Genomic DNA, 21,431 nt, shown 5'->3' on the forward strand with positions numbered 1-21,431 from the left:
CAGGAATGATCCTTGGGTGGCCCCCATTCAAAATTGTTCAAAGAATTGAATTCCATGCAGAACTCTGGTTGCCATGGCAACCGAAAGGTAAAACTTTAAAAATCTTCTTGTCCAAAACCACAGGGCCTAGGGCTTTGATATCTGGTGTGTAGCATCATCTAGTGGTCCTCTACCATGCTTATTCAAATTATCCCCCTAGGGTCAAATATGGCCCCGCCCCGGGGGTCACATGGTTTATATAGACTTACATAGGGAAAATTTTGAAAATCTTCTTGTACAAAACCGCATGGCCTAGGGCTTTGATATTTGGTATGTAGCATCATCTAGTGGTCCTCTACCAAGATTTTTCAAATTATCCCCCTTGGGTCAAATATGGCCCCGCCCCGGGGGTCCCAAGTTTACATAGACTTATATTGGAAAAAAATGTTAAAAATCTTCTTGTCTGAAACCATAAGACTTAAGCCTTTGATATTTGGTTTGTAGCATAATTATGTCTTATGGTTCTCAACCAAAATTGTTCAAAATGTACCCCTGGGGTGAAGAGGCCCTGCCCTGGGGGTCCCAAGTATTATGTAGACTTATATAGGAAAAAAAACTTTAAAAATCTTCTTGTCTAAAACCACATGACCGAGGCTTTTGATATTTGGTATGATGCATTGCCTAGTAGTCCTCTACCAAAATTGTTCAAATTATGCCCCTGGGGTTAAAAGAGGCCCCGCCCCGGGGTCATTTATTATATGAGTTATGTAGGAAAAAATACTTAAATAATTATCTGATCCTATTTCCAAGACTGTTTAATTATAATTACCTGATGATCCCAAGTTATATGATGTCACTTGATCCAGGGTCATTATGACCCTCTTGTTTAACATTATTGACAGTTATATTGAAGCATATTATTCAATCATGATTATGCTTATATATATTCCAGAGTTTTACAAAAGAAAAAATATACTGGCCTGTAATTTGCATGATTTTACGATCACCTTTGTTGTAGCCAGGGCCCATATTGTTACTCTTCAAACTTTTGGAAAACTTGCAGAATAGGAGATATTTCAGCTGAGGGAGCTTTAAAGTCCTAAATTTTATGTTGAAAATAGATAAATCAGCTATTCAAAAGAGAGTATTATAATGACATTGTTAGAAAAGCACTACTTCCATTATTGCTCATGATCTTATTCGATCAGCACCATAAAGGGAGGTAATCAAAAACAAGATTCAATAAAACTTTCAACTTGTTGAACCAAGTATTCAAATGTTTGATAAATATATGAGAAAACAGTTACTAAAAGTAAGATTTAACAAAATGTTTATGTATTTTATATTTGCAACAAAATATGAAGCTGAGTCACATTATAAACAAAGTCATATTGAGCATTTAAGAATGATAAGTCTTGAGTTTGTTAGGACTGATGGCTTTGTGGATATTTAGATTTGATGCCTTTGGCATTGACTACAATGTCTGCCATCTGAATAGAATGCTTGTTTGTGATACAGTTTCCTGGTTATCATTGAATGACATCAGTGGCAAAAGCATTTTAAGACCAGTTGGACTAGCTGAAATTGTTTGTTTAAGATGGTTACTTTGGTAGTAATTATCCTGGTGGTGGAGAGATGCAACAGCCAGAATCTTGGTTAGAATGCTTAAGAAGGGTAAATTGTTTTCTCGAACTTGGTTCACCGCAGTTTACCTTGATGATGTCTTCGAGGTAAGATTTGTACAGAAGTTTTATTGATTTCTTTAAAAATTGTTCAATAATTATTGTGTCCAGACTTGCCAGTACTTTGAAAGAATTCATTTACCCAGCAACTTGGGGAAGACTGTCTTTGGATGCAGAAAAACTATTATTGGAATGGAAATTCGACATTTTTGATGATGAAATTAGGCTAAATGTTTGCTGTCTTGCAGAGGGGTGTATCCTTCGGTTTATGGAAGAGAATTCTAGCTGCATTCAGTGTCAACTTGAACCTGAACATTGTCATGATCACTGATACCTGGGATGATCAAAACGCGTTGAATACAGGCTAGCAATGTCAAAATTTTGTTGTTCAAGCCATAAGCTGCATGTTGAATCTGGTAGGCACAACAATACCCCTTTTGAATCTCGTATCTGCCAATTTTGTTATAATAGAAGTAACACTAGTATTGTTGAATGTGAATATCATGCTTTTTTTCAATGTGAGAAATTTAGTGAGATCCGTAATCAGTATCTTCTTAATTGGTATTCATCTGACAGAAGTATACAAAGTTTTTATAACATACTTAGCTCTGATAATGAAAAGGTGTTATGTCAAACAGCATTGTATCTTGAGAAGCTTTTAAATAATGTTTGACCTGTTAATTATGATATTCAGCAGCCTATAGAACTATTATGTTAAGATATGTTTGCTAGTTGACTGTGTGCTGAATCTATGAATATGTGTCTCAACTTAATCAGTGTATATGTATACATTTTGTGGGATCACAACTATCTGATTGAACCACTTACTATATATTATGTAGTGTATTTTGGGCCAGAGGCCTTTGTTACATTTAATAAACTATTGACTTGACTTGACTTGAATAAGAGCAGGCTTATGGCCAAAGAAAAAATTCTTCACTGTGTTTAAAGGATCTCTTTGTGTGTTTCAACAATGTCTTTATAATCATTATGATATTAATAAAACATTGTACCCATAGTTGCTATCTGTTAAGTAGAACACTAACAACTGTTGTTTCTGACCTATGTAACACATCCTATCAAATACCTGAATAGTCGGTACGGTACGGATACGATACGGGCAATATCTTCTAACTTCAAGCGTTTGTTTACATTGATCGAAATGGAGTCAATCGACGTGGAGGAAGAAAGTGTTTTAACAGCAATATTTAAAGATTCATTCCCAGGTAAAGCACTTGGTCAATTAATCCATCTTCTCCCTGTAATGATTTGAAAATTTGTTTAAAATACAGTCTTCATCTAATGCAAATTCATGTGGAATTTGCGACGGAACATTTGACAAGTCTTCAAGGTCTTGGAAACGCTCATTAAGACTAAAGAAACCTAGAAGAGAAAATACCACGACAACCTCTTTGGCAAATACAGTATACTGACTAAAGGTTAGGGTTAGGTTTAACATAGCTTTAATAGTGTGTGCCACAAAGGTAGATATTGTAAATTCGGACCAAAGTGTTGACAAAGTGATATCCGAAAATAACCTGGTCCTTAAGAGGATCAAATGAAGGATCGTGTGATCAGAAGCCGGCATTCTAGATACAAGAGATACAAGAAGATTTATTTAACGTTCGATAAGTACAACATATAACACTAGCTTAAATCCATTTTCCGACAGCATGAGTTTAAAACCTTTTCCTTCAGTTATGTAGAAACTGTGGTACATTACGATTTACCACACCAGATTATTCTGACTGCTGGATTGGCACTAAAATGCACTGTTTTGTTTTCATTGGTCTATTTTGCATGTCCCACAGGTATAGGGAATTGATGTCCATAAAACTTACCCAAATGAAACATTTGCAAATTGGTCTACTGGGTCAAGCCAGCATATAATCATACAATCAAGACAAACATTATAATATGAAATATGGCACAGAAGCTTGTGTATGTCATTAAAGAGTTTATACCCTTATTGATGTTTTACACTAAATAAATTTGGGTGGAACACTTATACTCAATTCGGAAGTATCTACGTGTATTGATCTATACCTTCACAATCTGATTCTAGAGGAACGGATTCAGACATGCCTGTTAGGGATTGTCTAGGAGTACAGACCTGCATTTCCAGATACTGTGTGTTCTTGAAGTCTTTAATTTAGTTGCAAATAACATCACATAAGGTTTAATTAATATCCACCTAAAATATGAATCTAAATAGTTCACAGATATCAGTATCAACTGGATTGCATATAAATATTTTCTTTTGAAATGTAAATAACCATCCACTAAATGTTGCATTTCATCAAGAAGTTGTAGAGATTTATATCAAGGGGTGTCAGTTTGTTGAATTTATGCTTTTCAGCATTGCTATTTAAATTTTTAAACTTTTATCATATTTCAGACAGCTGGCAGAGTGATCCAAACTTTGTACAGTACTTGTCAGAACTTAGTTCATATGGAGTTGAAAAGCTTGGTAAGTTATGACTGATAGGTAGGTAATGTCTGACTGGTATTAGTGGTTACTAACTCTTTCCTTGATTTTGAGATTTTACAAAAGAAAAAATAATGATAGTTGCAAACTTAATTTTCTTTACTACCCAGGTATGTAACACTACTGTAACAGTAAATGTTAAGTCTCTAATATTTAACTACAATCAAACACTGATTGCTTGAAAGTCGCAAGGGGAAGAGTTATCTTGGGTTTTTAATGATCTAATATACATGTATATGAAATATATATACAAGGAAATAAGCCGGGAAGCTCATGAATTGCTAGCTAACCCATGTGTTTGAGTCATCGGTTTTCTTTCTTAGTTTTCTAGCATTTTTATGCCCCCAAAGGGAGGCATATAGTTTTTGAACTGTTTGTCTGTCTGTCGGTCTGTCCACATTTTTCGTGTCCGGTCCATATCTTTGTCATCGATGGATGGATTTTCAAATAACTTGGCATGAATGTGTACCACAGTAAGATGACGTGTCGCGCGTAAGACCCAGGTCCGTAGCTCAAAGGTCAAGGTCGCACTTAGACGTTAAAGGTCATTTTTCATGATAGTGCATTGATGGGCGTGTCCGGTCCATATCTTTGTCATTCATGCATGGATTTTAAAATAACTACGCATGAATGTGTGACACAGTAAGACGAAGTGTCACGCGCAAGACCCAGCTCCGTAGGTCAAAGGTCCTAAACTCTAACATCGGCCATAACTATTCATTTAAAGTGCCATCGGGGGCATGTGTCATCCTATGGAAACAGCTCTTGTTTGTTTAAGAAATAATATATCTCATTTTGTGATTTGTTGTTGAATAAAATCATTGTTTGGAGTTCAGATGCGAAGGAATTGTGCCTGAGTGATTTAATAATACGCATCTGAATGATAAACAATGATTTTATTCAAGACCAACTCACTAAATGAGATAATTATATTATTTCAATTATTACATGTTACCAAGGATTTTTAAGTAGATCCTTGATGACATCCATAAAATATTTGCCTGTTTTTTATACGCTCGTTTGAAAAACGGGACGTATTATGGGAACGCCCCTGGCGGGCAGGCAGGTGGCGTCCACAGACTTTGTCCGGAGCATATCTTCTACATGCATGAAGGGATTTTGATGAAACTTGGCACAGTTGTTCACCATCATGAGATGGAGTGTCATGCGCAAAAACCAGGTCCCTAGGTCTAAGGTCAAGGTCACACTTAGAGGTCAAAGGATACAAGAAAGAAAACTTTGTCCGGAGCATATCTTCTTCATGCATGGAGGGATTTTGATATAACTTGGAACAAATGTTCACCACCACAAGGCGGAGTGTCATGCGCAAGAACCAGGTCCCTAGGTCTAAGGTCAAGGTCACACTTAGAGGTCAACGGATACAAGAATGAAAACCTTGTCAGGAGCATTTCTTCTTCATGCATAGAGGGATTTTGATATAACTTTGAACAAATGTTCACCACCACGAGGCGGAGTGTCATGCGCAAGAACCAGGTCCCTAGGTCTAAGGTCAAGGTCACACTTAGAGGCCAAAGGTCAGATACAAGAATGACTTTGTCCGAAGCATTTCTTCTTCATGCATGGAGGGATTTTGATGTAACTTGGCACAATTATACACCATCGTGAGACAAAGTGTCATGCGCAGTTCCCTTCTTTAGAATTACTTCCCTTTGTTGTTACTATAAATAGCTTATATTGTAACTTTTTCATTACTAGTCGTAGGGAAAAATCGAGACCACCTTTCTGTAGTACAACATGCATGCTACATCCAATTATGAGGTGTATTTTGACCAATCTCTACCTGGTAAAGATTTTTGTGTGGACTTAAAAAAATTTTTTGGATTTTTTTTTTAAGATTATCTTCCCTTAGTTGTTACTATAAATAAATTATATTGTTCGTAGGGAAAAAACAAGACCACTTTTCTGTGGTACAACATAGATGTTACTTTCAAATTTTAGGTGTATTTCAATGTATCTCTACCTGGTAAGGAGTTTTTTTGTGGACTTAGAAAAACAAATGACTTACAATGATTACTAAACAACCACAAAATTAAAATTCCATTTGCAAATACAGGTGCTAGAGTAAAGAAATTTGCTGTGAGGGGCGTATATTGTGACATTCTGGCACTCTTGTTGTTGGTTTCTTTTCCAGTGTGGCGCTATGACGTAATAATTATGACATCAGAAAAATGAATTGTTGTATAATAACACACAATTTTCAGCCTTCTTTGTTAAATAGGAAAATGAATTGGGTTGTGTTAGAATTTGTTTTAAGGCATTGAGTTCAAATGTCACTCGTTCAGATAATGTCTGAATGACACTTTGATAATCAGATCAGAGTAAAATGAGGTTCTAGCATTGTCATATTGTTGGACTGTTTTAACAGCAGAGTAAACTTGTCTTTGCAGAGAGAGTCTTGCAATAACATGCTGGTAACACACCTTTTTACGTTGCAAAGCATAAACTTATTATGACCCCGTAACACAACAATTAAAAAGAAAATTACTTCATTGTGATAAGAAAAAATGGTGATATTCCAGCCCATTTCATGAAAATTTAATGACATTAATGGAAAATTTATTCATTTCCTTATCTTTTTACATGTTTTATGCTAGAATATCTTAACGCATATGTGTTATAAAATCTACAGAATCCCTCAAGGATATGTCAAGGTTTCCTTTGGATTCTACAGATGCTGTTACACAAAAAGACATGTGTCGTTATCTTAACAAAAATAATCAGACAGCAGTAAGAATTTCTTAATTTTCATTTCATTAAGCATAAAATGCATGAGATAACAAACTACAAATGAGAAGCCAAAGGTACATTCATATTCATGTATATTTGTTCTGCAGCTCAGGAACCAGACCGGCTGTCTGAAGAGAAGACACAGATTCTAGAAGAAACGCAGAACCTAGCTTTCCAGAATTACAAAACATTTATACAGACTGCAGAATGCTCCAGAGAAATATTTGAGGATGTAAGTATAGAATAAAGTGTGATGAATTAAAATAAGATGCAGCTGTCAAAACACCAGTAGAAATAAATTATTATCAATGTCGGTAGTCTAATGTTGATTAAGCAGTCGTAATGGTTCTTTGTAGTGACTGTACTGTACAATCAATCATTAATACTGGTATTCTTAGTGGAATGATTTTGTTGATTCCACAGTTCAGTAAATTCTCAATATTGAAACCCAATGAACAAGTAAAATTACCTTCTTTAAAATTCTAAAAGTCCACAAATTATATCCCCAATGAAATAGCTGTTATTCTTAGTGGAATGATTTTGTTGATTCCACAGTTCAGTAAATTCTCAATATTGAAACCCAATGAACAAGTAATATTACCTTCTTTAAAATTCTAAAAGTCCACAAATTATATCCCCAATGAAATAGCTGTTATGGCCAAAATAAAAAAAATTATTGCCCACAAAATATAATGATTTTACTGCAGGTAAAATCTGATACACTAAGTAACATCCTTGACTGATACAGGAAAAGAATTATGTTCAGAGTAAAAAAATATATCTCCTGATATTGTTGAAAATGGAAAGAAGTCTGAAAGTGTGAATAAATAGTGTTTTATTTACACAGACTTTTAATATATATCCCTGCTGAAACTACATTTAAAATACAGTGTAATTTATAGGTAATTTATAAATGTACAAAGAATGTATTCAGATTTAGAGTTCATTGTATTTTACTGTTAAAAGAAGCTTTATACTTCTTAGATTTTATAAAAAATTGTACAGCAAAAAACTTGTTTAACACTTCAGAGCAGAATATGAATTTATTCACAGTTATAAGAAATGTTATACCTTTTCCAAAGAATATTGTTTGTTGATAGTTTCAGATAATAGAGCAGCATGTTGAGGGTTTACTCGAGAAGTTGCCTGAATTCTCAGAACAATGCAATCAGGTACTGAAGAAAGCACAGGATATAACCTCAAGGTAATTTTGTACCACAGGATTTTTTTACTTTCTATATCTTGGGCAGTTTACATGTGCCTTCCACTTGTAATATTTTTCTGAATCTTAAAAGTGATCTTGTTACGTTTTGTACAGATACCATCTACTTTTCCCCAACTAACGGGCACATGTCCTCAGGGTCTTCACACTGGGTCTCAGAAAGTTTCAGCCACTTTTTGAGAGTAACTGGCAAATTGAAGCTCAATTGCTGAAATTTGGCCACATTTTAATAAAATTCTTGTTGCCACTTTCAAAAATCTGTAGCCAGTTCTTTGAATTTGTAGCATTTGGCTACATTGGCGAATGACTCTTTCGTGAAAAAAATACCCTTTGTTTTGTTTTGAGAGATTTAACAGTGTACTTAAGCATTATTTTAGGGATCTACAGTATTCAGGTTAACAAAGTAATAAATATTTCTGGCATAACCAAAGTGAGAATAAATTTAAAGTAAATTTTGGAAGAAATGAAGATACAGAAGATCTATCCAGAGATGCCTTTTTGAAAAAACAAAAATTCAGCTAGATTAAGTTGAAAACAAACTCAAAACTAATCAGAATTCTGAATACCATTTAGCAAATCTTAAGAAGTGTTGTTAGATGTAGATATAATATAAATCTGGGATGTACAACAAGCAGATAACCACAGAAAAGAATTGAAGTCAAAGCAGTAATTTTCCTTTATAGTCGCCGAATGAACAGCCTGACGTTACAGCGTCACACGCAGTTGCTGGAGATCTTGGAACTTCCACAGTTGATGGACACATGTGTGAGGAATTGTTACTATGATGAGGCCCTGGAACTAGCATCCCATGTCAAACGCCTCGAGAAGAAACATTCAGGCATTCCAGTCGTAGCTGTAAGTATAGAAATATTTTTATTTGAAACTATAGAGTTTGGTCCAAGTTATAAAGCTCAGATTATAGATTGGTCTTTAACCTTATAGCATGCTAGGTAAATTGTCGTCTGCTGGAAATGTCGTCTGCTAAAATTGTTAAGTTCATTCAATTTGCTCCAAAATTGGAAGAAATATTGTCAGAGTAGCAAACAGCTTGGAACCTGATCAGACGCCGATTTAATCGGCGTCTGATCTGGTTCCAAGCTGTTTGCAAAGGCTGTTAAATTCGCCTGCAGCAGGCTAAGGGTTAAGAAACTCTTCCTAATTCTTCAAGATACTCATACTCATGTTTCTTAATATCTCACCATCTGCATTTGCTCACATCTTGACAGCTTAACAGTATGAAAGAATGTTTTCCATTAGAAAAAGTCACCAGTATTTCATTGTTTAAAAGCATGTAATTGTAAGCAATTTAATACCTACTTACTTTTCAGAAAAGAAACACCATTGTAGCAGGGTCAGATCATTTCACTATACTGGGTTATCAGTGGCAGCATAATTGTAGTTCCATTTTAACTCCTAACCCTTACCCTGCTAAATTTCTATAATGAACTTGTCCATCTTTCAATTTGGACAGTACCATTAACTGTTGAAAGGGGTGCTTAACGAAAAGATACTGACTGAATGGCGAACTGTGCATATCATGATCAGGATGCACGGATGTGCAGGCTGATCATGATCTAAACTTGTTGCAAAGGCAGAAACAATCGTGTCCAGCATGATAAGAGTGTTAAGAAGTGTTTAATATCACTGCAGATACTCACTTTAGCATCATCAGTGTGAATGCAAATTGTGTGATTTTTTGTTTTTAGAATATTGTAAATGAGGTGAAGATGTCAACGCAGTTAATGTTAAATCAGCTGATCCAACAACTGAGGACCAATGTTCAGCTGCCTGCCTGTCTTCGTGTGATCGGATATCTCCGGAGAATGGATGTTTTTACAGAAGTTGAGCTCCGTATCAAGTTTCTACAGGCAATGATTATCTCCTATTACTAAATCAGGGTTTAATTTAAGTTCGCATACTTGTGTAATGTGAGTACATTCTGAGAATGTGAGTGATTTTTGCGCAAGCTCTCAAAATCTGGCAAGTGCAAAATCAGAAATGAAAGTGACAACTTTCTTTTCTACAATTTTCTGTTTTGATCTGCAGTATGTTTGTATTCATTGGTAGGGTTACGACAAGCTACCCATTATTTGATGACGTTTGTACTCTGTGTGCATACTCAGCACACTAGTTTCAGATTGTAATCACTTAATACATGTACACAATCTAATTTCTTGTCGCTCAAGGAAATTTCTGTGAAAAAAAAATTACCAGGTATTTTTATATATAAGATTTTTATTTGAAACTGTTGAACAAAGTTGCGAGTAAAGTTGATTTTGATTTTGCAAGTTGAAATTTCTCGTAAAATTTTAAAAATTATAAATACAGTAAAATACCAGTTGCTCGAGGTCGCAAGAGTATGAGCAAAATTCTCAAGTTATCACAGGTTTCAAATGATCTAAATATAGAACATACAAGAAAAATGCTTTATGACGGCATGAATTCCTCTGGTGTGCTCAGCCCATTTATGCGGTGTTTAACCGTAGTTAAGTAAACTCTGTTAAGAAAACTAGAATTTGTTCGATGTGGAAGGGTTGTTGGTCTACAAAGGAACTGATATAGTTGGAATGAAGCACTGTAGGATGGTACATGATCTTTAGGTCTTATAATAGAGGTTATAGTATATAATTTATAAGCTACTTCAAATTTTCTTTTGGTTTCTTTTGTTGAGAGTTTGTTGAAGATTCAAGATACTTTGTTTGGTATAAACAAATAGTATATCCACTGGGAAACATACAAAACAAATTATTTAGGTTATGAAGACAAGCTGGACATAATAAATAGAACCATATCATAATGTAAGTTTGGAAGGGCGCATATTTTTTAATCCCCCGCCGTGGCGGAGGGATTATGGGAATGGTCTGCGTCCGTCCTTCCGTCCGTAACAAAATCGTGTCCGGTCCATGTCTCCTAAATCCCTTGAAGGATTTTCATGAAACTTGGGTCAAATGATCACCTCATCAAGACGATGTGCAGAACCCATGAGTCAGCCTTGTCGGTTCAAGGTCAAGGTCACAACTCAAGGTCAAAGGTTTGAGCCTGCCTTTTTGTGTCCGCTCTGTATCTCCTAAACCCCTTGAAGGAATTTTATAAAACTTGGGTCAAATGATCACCTCATCAAGAAGATGTGCAGAACCCTTGAGTCAGCCATGCCGGCTCAAGGTCAAGGTCACAACTCAAGGTCAAAGGTTTTAGCCTTCCATTTTGTGTCCGCTCTATATCTCTTAAACCCCTTGAAGGAATTTTATAAAACTTGGATCAAATGATCACCTCATCAAGACGATGTGCAGAACCCATGAGTCAGTCATGCCGGCTCAAGGTCAAGGTCACAACTTAGGGTCAAAGGTTTGAACCTTCCATTTTGTGTCCGCTCTATATCTCCTAAACCCCTTGAAGGATTTTCATCAAACTTGGGTCAAACGATCACCTCATCAAGGCGATGCGCAGAACTTATGAGTCAGCCATGTCGGCTCAAGGTCAAGGTCACAACTGAAGGTCAAAGGTTTCAGCTCTGTATCTCCTAAACCCCTTGAAGGAATTTTATAAAACTTGGGTCAAATGATTACCTCATCAGAACGATGTGCAGAAATTATGGGTCAACCATGCCAGCTCAAGGTCAAGGTCACAACTAAGGGTTGAAGGTTTGAGCCTTTCATTTGGTGTCCACTCTATATCTCCTTAACCCCTTGAAGGATTTTCATTCAACTTGGGTCAAATGATCACCTCATCAAGAACTCATGAGTCAGCCATGTCAACTCAAGGTCAAGGTCACAACTGAAGGTCAAAGGTTTCAGCTCTGTATCTCCTAAACCCCTTGAAGGATTTTCATGAAACTTTGGTCAAATGATCACCTCACCAAGACGTTGTGCAGAATTCATGAGTCAGCCATGTCAGTTCAAGGTCAAGGTCACAGCTAAAATCAAAGGTTTTACCCTTTCACTATCCATAGCAGTGGCAGGGGATTTAGCTGTCTTTCAGACTGCCTTGTCATAGAAGGGTTTAAATAATGTATGAAGCAATTTGTAAATATTAATTGATATAAACAACCTGCTGGTGTACTGGTATTGACTGACTTTTAACAAACTATTAAAGGGCCAGTATGGTTTAATATATAAAGGGGTAGTTGTAGCTTCTATTCCGTCTAAACACCTGATCGCATTGTATTGACGTGCTGTCTTTTATACATTTGCAGGCAAGAGACTCATGGTTCCAAGGCATCCTGGAAGCTGTTCCAAAAGAAGATGGTAATATATTTTTTACTTTTTATTGTCTTGACTTTTTTAACAGACACACACACACACACACATTCTTTCTCTGTCTTTCTCTCTTTACTTGTATATGGATGTTTTTAAATACATTGACACAAGAAAGGGAGAGTAGAATCCCCGAAAGCATTGAGTGCACCAAACACATCCAGAGTCATAGATCTCAAAGCAGGCCACTCACAAAGTGACACTTTTGTGGGTAGAAATATGGCACAATCCTGGATTTATTTATTTTTTGCCGCTTTGCTACATTTAATGTTACAGAAAAGTTCTATGAATTTTAAGTTGAATTACCATTATTAGAATTATGTCTCCCACACCACTGTGGTGGGAGACATATTGATTTACTTCTGTCTGTGTGTGTGTCAGTCTGTCACAAATCTTGTCCGCACTCTAAGTCGAACATTTCTCATCCGATCTTCACCAAACTTGAAAAAAATGTGTTTGCCAATAAGTCCTCGGCCAAGTTCGATAACTAGCCAGATCAGCCCAGGCACTTCGGAATTATGGCCCTTGAATTACCGATAGGCCGGTTACTCCAAAACTTACCGATGGGCCGCTTACTCCAAAACTTACTCCAAAACTATCAAAGGTATATTTTCTGTGAGTAAACAGTATATAAAGACAGACTAACTATTCAGATGATTAGGCAGTTGTGGGAGACATGCCCTTTTCACAAAAGCAGCTCTAGCTTTTGCTTGTTTTCCTTTTGCATTTGAAGTGTCTGTATTTTCAGTAGGGGTCACATAGTCTGTAATGTTTGCAATTGAATTATAGTAATACATTATACCTGATCTGAATCTGATTGACTGATTTTCTGCAAGTATATGTGTACTTTGCTTGGTAAACTATTTACGAAAAAGTCTTTAGTGCACGGTGAATTGCAGATTTTGGCAAATTTATATTCTGCTAAATAGAAATGACATTTAATTGTTTCTCAATCAAATAAATTGAATTAACTTGCTATGATACAGTGAACTTACCCGAGAGATCATGTCAATGAAGAGGCCACTTGCATTAAGAGACCACTTTCTCAGCTCCTTTTTGTGTTGTTGAAGAACAGATCATGTATCAGCAGACCAATTGTGTTAAGAGACCACTTTTTGCCATTCCCTTAGGTGGTCTCTAAATGCAGTGTGTTCAGTGTAGTTGTAAGATGACATGCAAAAATATGGAAAGCTGGCAAATACACCAATAGTCTTGACATGACTGACTTTGACTCAAACATTTTCACCATGTTCAGATGTTAATTCTTCCATGTTGCCCAATATCTCCTCTGTTTACGTTGAGGTATGAATTCATATATATAAGATGTTTTCAGGGTCAGATACAGGTAAACGTGGGATATGATTAGATGTAGAAACAGTATGAATTATTTTGTAGTTATATTGCCTGTGGTCTAGCTTACTGCAGAAAAATTCTGTGGCTTTTTATCAAGTTACAGTCAGACCTGTGTTAAAGATCATCTCTGAACATAGTCACCTGTGTTGAAATGCCACAGATCAAAACAATTGCAGTGTATTTTTGCTTATTGATATAATATAAAGACAACCTGTAACCTTTAAGCAAAGAAAGTGTTTTGGCGATCCCATGTGGACTCTTTTTATACAGGTTTGACTGTATTTGTTTCAGTTAATTCAAATTTTTATCTCGACTATTCGAAGAATAGTCTAGCTATTCTACTCACCCTGGCGTCGGCGTCACACCTTGGTTAAGTTTTTGCATGCAAGTACATACAGCTGTCATTTAAAGTTCCATAACTCTAACATGTATTTTGAGCAAATTATGCCCCTTTTTGGACTTAGAAAATTCTGGTTGAAGTTTTATATGCAAGTTACTATCTCCAAAACTAATTTAGATATTGAATTGAAACTTCACATGTGCCTTCGGGGTTATAAAACTAGTTGATAGCACCAAGTCCCATAACTCTGACCTTCATTTTGGCCAAATTATGCCCCCTTTTGGACTTAGAAAATTCTGGTTAAAGTTTTGCGTGCAAGTACATACAGCTATTACTAAAAGGCATATAGATTTGAAACTTATTAGCCCACCATCATCAGATGGTGGGCTATTCAAATCACTCTGCGTCTGTGGTCCGGCGTCCTTCCGTCCGTCCATCCGTCCGTCCGTCCTTCCGTTAACAATTTCTCGTTATCGCATCTCCCCAGAAACTACCAGGGGGATTTTGACCAAACTTTGTCAGAATGATGTATTGGTACCCTAGTTGTGTCCCCCTGAAAATCAGACTGGTTCAAGAAATTTTTAGTAAGTTATGGCCCTTTGTTTATTTCTATAATTTACATAGATTTATATAGGGAAAAACTTTGAAAATCTTCTTGCCCAAAACCACAGAGCCTAGGGCTTTTATATTTGATATGAAGCATCATCTAGTGGTCCTCTATCAAGATGATTGAAATTATTTCCCTGGGGTCTAATATGGCCCCGCCCCGGGGGTCACATGGTTTATATAGACTTATATAGGGAAAAACTTTGAAAAACCTCTTGTCCAAAACCACAGGGCCTAGGGCTTTGATATTTTGTATGTGACATCATCTAGTGGTCTTCTACTAAGATTGTTCAAATTATCCCCCTAGGGTCAAATATGGCCCCGCCCCGGGGGTCACATGGTTCATATAGACTTATATAGGGAAAAGCTTTTAAAAACTTCTTGTCAATAACCTACAACATTCAAATTTGGACCACATGTATGGTTTTGAGTGGCAAGATGAACCTTGACATGAGTTGACCTTGATTTTGACCTAGTGACCTACTTTCACATTTCTGTAGCTACAACCTTCAAATTTGGACCACATGCATAGTTTTGTGCACTGAAATAAACTTTGACCTTGACATTGACCTAGTGACCTACTTTCACATTTTTGAAGGTACAGGCTTCAAATTTGGACCACATGCATAATTTCGTGTTCCGAAATGAAATTTGACCTTGATTTTGACCCAGTGACCTACTTTCACATTTCTCAAGCTACAGCCTTCAAATTTGGACCACATGCATGGTTTTATGTACCAAAACAAACTTTAACCTTTACATTGACCTAGTGACCTACTTTCACATTTGTGAAGGTACAGGCTTCAAATTTGGACGACATGCATAGTTCTATATTCCAAAATAAATTTTGACCTAGTGACCTACTTTCACATTTCTCAAGCTACAGCCTTCAAATTTGGACCACTTGGGTAGTTTTGTGTACCGAAATGAACTTTGACCTTAAGATTGACCTAGTGACCTACTTTCACATTTCTGTAGCTACAGGCTTCAAATTTAGACCACATGCATGGTTTTGTGTACCGAAACAAACTTTGACCTTTACATTGACCTAGTGACCTACTTTCACATTTCTCAAGCTACAGCCTTCAAATTTGGACCACTTGCGTAGTTTTGTGTAACGAAATTAACTTTGAACTTAAGATTGACCTAGTGACCTACTTTCACATTTCTGTAGCTACAGGCTTCAAATTTAGACCACATGAATAGGATTGTGTACCGAAACAAACTTTGACCTTGACATTGACCTAGTGACCTTCTTTCACATTTTTGAAGGTACAGGCTTCAATTTTGGACTACATGCATAGATTTGTTTCTGAAGTGAAATTTGACCTTGATTTTGACTTAGTGACCTACTTTCACATTTCTCAAGCTACAGCCTTTAAATTTGGACCACTTGCATAGTTTTGTGTACCGAATTAAACTTTGACCTTAAGATTGATCTAGTGACCTACTTTCACATTTCTCAAGCTACAGCTTTCGAATTTGGACCACAGGCACAGTGTTGTGTACGGAAATGAAATTTGACCTTGAGCTAGTCAGTAAGTCTTGAAATTTGGAACACTCAAAAATGGCACATTGGTGGGCGCCAAGATCACTCTGTGATCTCTTGTTTTTTCTTTTTCTAGATCAATTACCTACCTCACTGGGTCAAGTCCCATAACTCTGACATGTATTTTGACCAAATTATGCTCCTTTTGGACTTAGAAAATTCTGGTTAAAGTTTTGCGTGCAAGTACATACAGCTATTACTAAAAGGCATATAGATTTGAAACTTATTTTTTCTTTTTCTAGATCAATTACCTACCTCACTGGGTCAAGTCCCATAACTCTGACATGTTTTTTGGGCAAATTATGCCCCCTTTTGGACTTAGAAAATCGTGGTTGAAGTTTTGCGTGCAAGTACATACAGTTATTACCAAAAGGCATATAGCTTTGAAACTTAATTATTCTTTTTCTAGGTCAATTACCAACCTCACTGGGTCAAGTTCCATAACTCGTAACATATATTTTGAGCAAATTATGCCCCCTTTTGGACTTAGAAAATTCTGGTTAAAGTTTTGCAAGTTACTATCCCCAGAACTAATGCAGATATTGAATTGAAACTTAACATGTTTCTTCAGGGTTATAAAACTAGTTGATAGCATCAAGTCCCATAACTCTGATATGCATTTTGGTCAAATTATGTCCCCTTTCGAACTTAAAACTCTTTTGATATTTAACATTTTGGGTAATCATTTCCTGCTTCTGTGACAATATTTCGAATAGTCGAGCTTGGCTGTCTTACGGACAGCTCTTGTTTATTTGCATTTTCATGTTTTGATGCAATTTGAAAAAAGTGGGTTATTTTTTTATGCCCCCACCCCCACCCCCACCCCACCCTATTCCACCATTCAAAGAAGAACGGTCAGTAGACCATTTGTTTCCTGGTCAATAGAAGTAGATGATTCCTATTATTTATTGGAACAGTAGGTCAGGGGTCAAGGATATAGCAACTTTGAGATTGAAGAAGTTTCTTCTCAGTATTTAAACCTTTAGCCTGCTTAATTTCAAAAATGGACTGGTCCATCATTCAGTTTGGACAGTACCATTTATTATTTGAAGGGGTATTCAAAGAAAATTTACTGACTGATTAGCGAACAGTGCAGACCATGATCAGACTGCTGCATGGATGTGCAGGCTGATTTTGGTCTGCACTGGTCGCAAAGGCAGAACCAATTGCTGCCAGCAGGCTAAAGGTAAAAGAACACTTACGCTTGCAGTTGTCATGTTTCATAGGATGATTGCCTGTGATCAGTAGTTGAGACGAGTAAGTCAAAGGTCAAGGTCACAGTTGCCTTGAGACTGGAAATAATTTCAGCTCAATAACTAAAGTACTCTAAGGTCTATTGTCATCAAATTCCATTAGATTATTGCCTGTGGTCAGTAGCTGACCATTTTGTTGAAGGACTCGGTCAAATTGGTCTTGTTAACTGAAACTGTTTTCTCATTAATTGCTGTAGACCTTTCTTTTTATGGCCACTAAATTTTAAATGGTGGTTGCTTCTGGTCAAATAGTTGAAAGGTTCACAATTTTTACCTGTTCCAGTGATACATGGTCAGGATGTTTGTCTTTATAACACTCTAGAGGCTACATTTTTAGCTCGACTATTCGAAGAATAGTCTAGCTATTCTACTCACCCTGGCGTTGGCGTCACACCTTGGTTAAGTTTTTGCATGCAAGTACATACAGCTATCATTTAAAGGCATATAGCTTTGAAACTTATTTATTCTTTTTCTAGGTCAATTACCAACCTCACTGGGTCAAGTTCCATAACTCTAACATGTATTTTGAGCAAATTATGCCTCCTTTTGGACTTAGATAATTTTGGTTAAAGTTTTACATGCAAGTTACTATCTCCAAAACTAATGCAGATATTGAATTGAAACTTCACATGTGTCTTCGGGGTTATAAAGCTAGTTGATAGCACCAAGTCCCATAACTCTGACCTTCATTTTGGCCAAATTATGCCCCCTTTTGGACTTAGAAAATTCTGGTTAAAGTTTACATGCAAGTTACTATCTCCAAAACTAATGCAGATATTGAATTGAAACCTAACATGTTTCTTCGGGATTTTAAAACTAGTTGCTAGCATCAAGTCCCATAACTCTGACATGTATTTTGGTCAAATTATGTCCCCTTTCGAACTTAAAACTCTTTTGATATTTAACATTTTGGGTAATAATTTCCTGCTTCTGTGACAATATTTCGAATAGTCGAGCTTGGCTGTCTTACGGACAGCTCTTGTTTACCTGATCTTCATGAAACATAGTCAGAAATTGTCATCCCATTCATGCTAATGTTGAAAATGTGTTATCTGGGGTCAAAATTAGTCCAGGGAAGGGTTACAGGGGCTTCATGGCCCTTAAGGCCCTTTTGCTAAAAATGAGGTGTTCTAAACAGCTTATTGCAGTACCACACTCCATAGATTTTCTAACTACCCACCTGGTACAGTATCACTAATATATTGTACTATATACTATGCATATTGACAAACATTCATTATGTACAGAGGTACACAGAAATTAGTGGGTAGGTAAAATATGGCTCAGCCTACTTATTTGATAACACCAAAGTAACAAAATTGGTAACATTGTACTTAGGCGTAAAAAAAAGTTGCAAAACTGCACTTTTTATGCTTTAAACATGGTCAGTGATGTTAGAAATCAACTTACTGATGCTCTAAAGGCATATCCCCCTTATTTGTATTCATTTTTTGACACATAAATAATTTCCGAAAAGTCTCACTTAATAAAAAAAAAAAAAACCTTCCGACCTACCTACCCTAATTTTTTTTAAGCATGTTACCGTCCTTAAAATAACTTTTATACCTGGTACGAAAGCAGTGGGACAATGCGAAAGGTTCCATTATAAACTAGTTGCTCATGTTTCAAATATGACCCACTTCAGTATACCAAATTGTGATCCACAAAAAATGCACTCAACAAAAATAGCATTTTGTTGGTAACTTATCTGCAGGTAACTTATATGCATTTGATTTTGATTTTGTGGCTTATTTATGAGGGTTATAGCATTTATCCAATTGGTACAGAAATCAAAGACATATACACGTACGTTTTAGTGAATTATTGTTAATATCTGACATTCATTGTACTTAAAATGTTATACATGTAGTTGTTAATTTTGAATGTTGACATTTATAAATTTAGAACCAGATCGAGAAGTTAAAAATTTCGCTTGGTGCATTTATCATTCAATATTGTTGTTACCATGACTATCGGAACCTCAGCTGAAGTTTTTTCTGTATCTTATGAAGTTATGAATTAATTTCTGGTTACCATGACAATATAGCAGCTTAATTATATAGTGTTATCTTTCATACATGTACCAGTACTTTCTTTAAGTGGATACTGTAATTTGGTTTTAATGACAAACTAATTACTTTTTAAGGTCTAAAATAGTACTGAAAATATATAAATCATAACATACACAACATCTATTTCAGCATACACGCATATTACCAAGTCTATTGAAGCAAGTCGTGTAAACTTGTTTGACATCATCACACAGTACAGGGCAATATTCTCAGATGAAGATCCACTCTTGTCTACATCCAAAGATGAATCTCTGAATGAAGGGGCGTTGTTCCATACATGGATTGTTCAAAAGGTAGTGGACTGAATTTTTAGGGCTTTCGAGCAATGAATTAATTGTCATCTTAAATGAGCCGCGCCATTAGAAAACCAACATAGTGCATTTGCGGCCAGCATTGATCCAGACCAGCCTGCGCATCCACGCAGTCTGGTCAGGATCCATGCTGGTCGCTAACGGTTTGTCTAATTGCAATAGGCTTTGAAAGCCAACAGCATGGATCCTGATCATACTGCGCAGACTGGTCTGGATCCATGCTGGTCACAAATGCACTATGTTGGTTTTCTCATGGTGCGGCTCAAATGTTGAAGGTTTGGTTATCATTGCTATTTAAGGTAAACATGTGGATTTCAGTTTTATGAAAAATTATGTTATTGGTAATGGGATTTTTTTTCGTCATTGGGATTCAATTTCATAGATTGAAGCAATTATAAAATCCATTAGAATTGGATCAACTTTTACAGAAAGTACAGGAAAAGGAAATTAACACATTAAATGATTTTCAAATTTTGAATTAACAACTACAGGCCCTTTTCTTATTTTGAATCATATAATCAACTTGAGACGTTAACAGTAATACCATTATAATAGGTCACTGGTGCCTTAGAAAGATAGAGATTTTACTTGGTTTTACTATTTTCAGGTTAAAAATAATACTAGTCTATCATGATAGATGCCTTAGAAATAGAAGTAGATTTTAACTGGTTTGACTTTTTATCAGGTTTCTCAGTTTCTGGCAATACTGGAGGAAGATTTAGCTCGAGGTGTAGGTGGGAGATTGGACTCTATACTTGGACAGTGTATGTACTTTGGATTGTCCTTCAGCAGGGTGGGTGCAGACTTTCGAGGATTACTGACTCCTATATTCCAACAAGCAGCACTAAATGGTCTATTACTAGCACTTCAGGAGGCTAATAAAAGGTTTGAAGTTGTGTATATATTTTCCATATTACATTCTCATAATTAAATGAGGGAAATTCAGCGCAACTTGACATATAACTTTTCATCTTGTTACTGTGGTGCATTTGCAACACAATTCATCAGGTAGACATCATGCCTAATAAGAGGCACTTAATTCAATCCCCAGACATAAATGAGCCGCGCCATGAGAAAACCAACATAGTGCATATGCGACCAGCATGGATCCAGACCAGCCTGCGCATCCATGCAGTCTGGTCAGGATCCATGCTGTTCGCTTTCAAAGCCTATTGCAATTAGAGAAACCGTTAGTGAACAGCATGGATCCTGACCAGACTGCGCGGATGCGCAGGCTGGTCTGGATCCATGCTGGTTGCAAATGCACTATGTTGGTTTTCTCATGGCGTGGCTCAAATGTTGATTTGACAGAAGACTGTATTTCTGAAATCATGTCTGAATGTTTTCTTACTGCCTGCCCGCTTATCTCAGTAGGGAGAGCGCAGATCTAAGGATCACATGGTCATGAGTTCTTCCTCAGACAAGGCGTATGTTCACCGTGATGATTTGATAAAAGACATTGTGCAGGGTTTTCCCGGACGCAGGTTTTCTGCATCCCTGATGCGCTTTTACTGCTTTGAACTCACATTTTTTAGTGCCTCTGCGTCCACTGGACCCGCAAAATCGGTCACGAAA

At 36.4% G+C, this 21,431-nt stretch overlaps 1 protein-coding gene across 1 annotated transcript in view; it reads left to right on the plus strand.

Moving 5' to 3' along the window:
• The first annotated feature begins 2,807 nt into the window (after nucleotides 1–2,807).
• Nucleotides 2,808–21,431, plus strand: part of LOC123559370 (conserved oligomeric Golgi complex subunit 8-like) — a 33,227-nt gene continuing 14,603 nt past the window's right edge. The window contains exons 1-9 of the mRNA XM_053552770.1: nucleotides 2,808–2,887; nucleotides 4,060–4,131; nucleotides 7,005–7,129; nucleotides 7,998–8,101; nucleotides 8,803–8,974; nucleotides 9,826–9,987; nucleotides 12,312–12,363; nucleotides 19,675–19,838; nucleotides 20,542–20,741. Coding sequence (XP_053408745.1) covers nucleotides 2,824–2,887; nucleotides 4,060–4,131; nucleotides 7,005–7,129; nucleotides 7,998–8,101; nucleotides 8,803–8,974; nucleotides 9,826–9,987; nucleotides 12,312–12,363; nucleotides 19,675–19,838; nucleotides 20,542–20,741 — 1,115 coding nt within the window. The 5' untranslated portion in view covers nucleotides 2,808–2,823. The remainder of the gene's footprint in view (nucleotides 2,888–4,059; nucleotides 4,132–7,004; nucleotides 7,130–7,997; nucleotides 8,102–8,802; nucleotides 8,975–9,825; nucleotides 9,988–12,311; nucleotides 12,364–19,674; nucleotides 19,839–20,541; nucleotides 20,742–21,431) is intronic.

Source organism: Mercenaria mercenaria, chromosome 10, assembly GCF_021730395.1.
Source record: "Mercenaria mercenaria strain notata chromosome 10, MADL_Memer_1, whole genome shotgun sequence".
Taxonomy (NCBI): domain Eukaryota; kingdom Metazoa; phylum Mollusca; class Bivalvia; order Venerida; family Veneridae; genus Mercenaria; species Mercenaria mercenaria.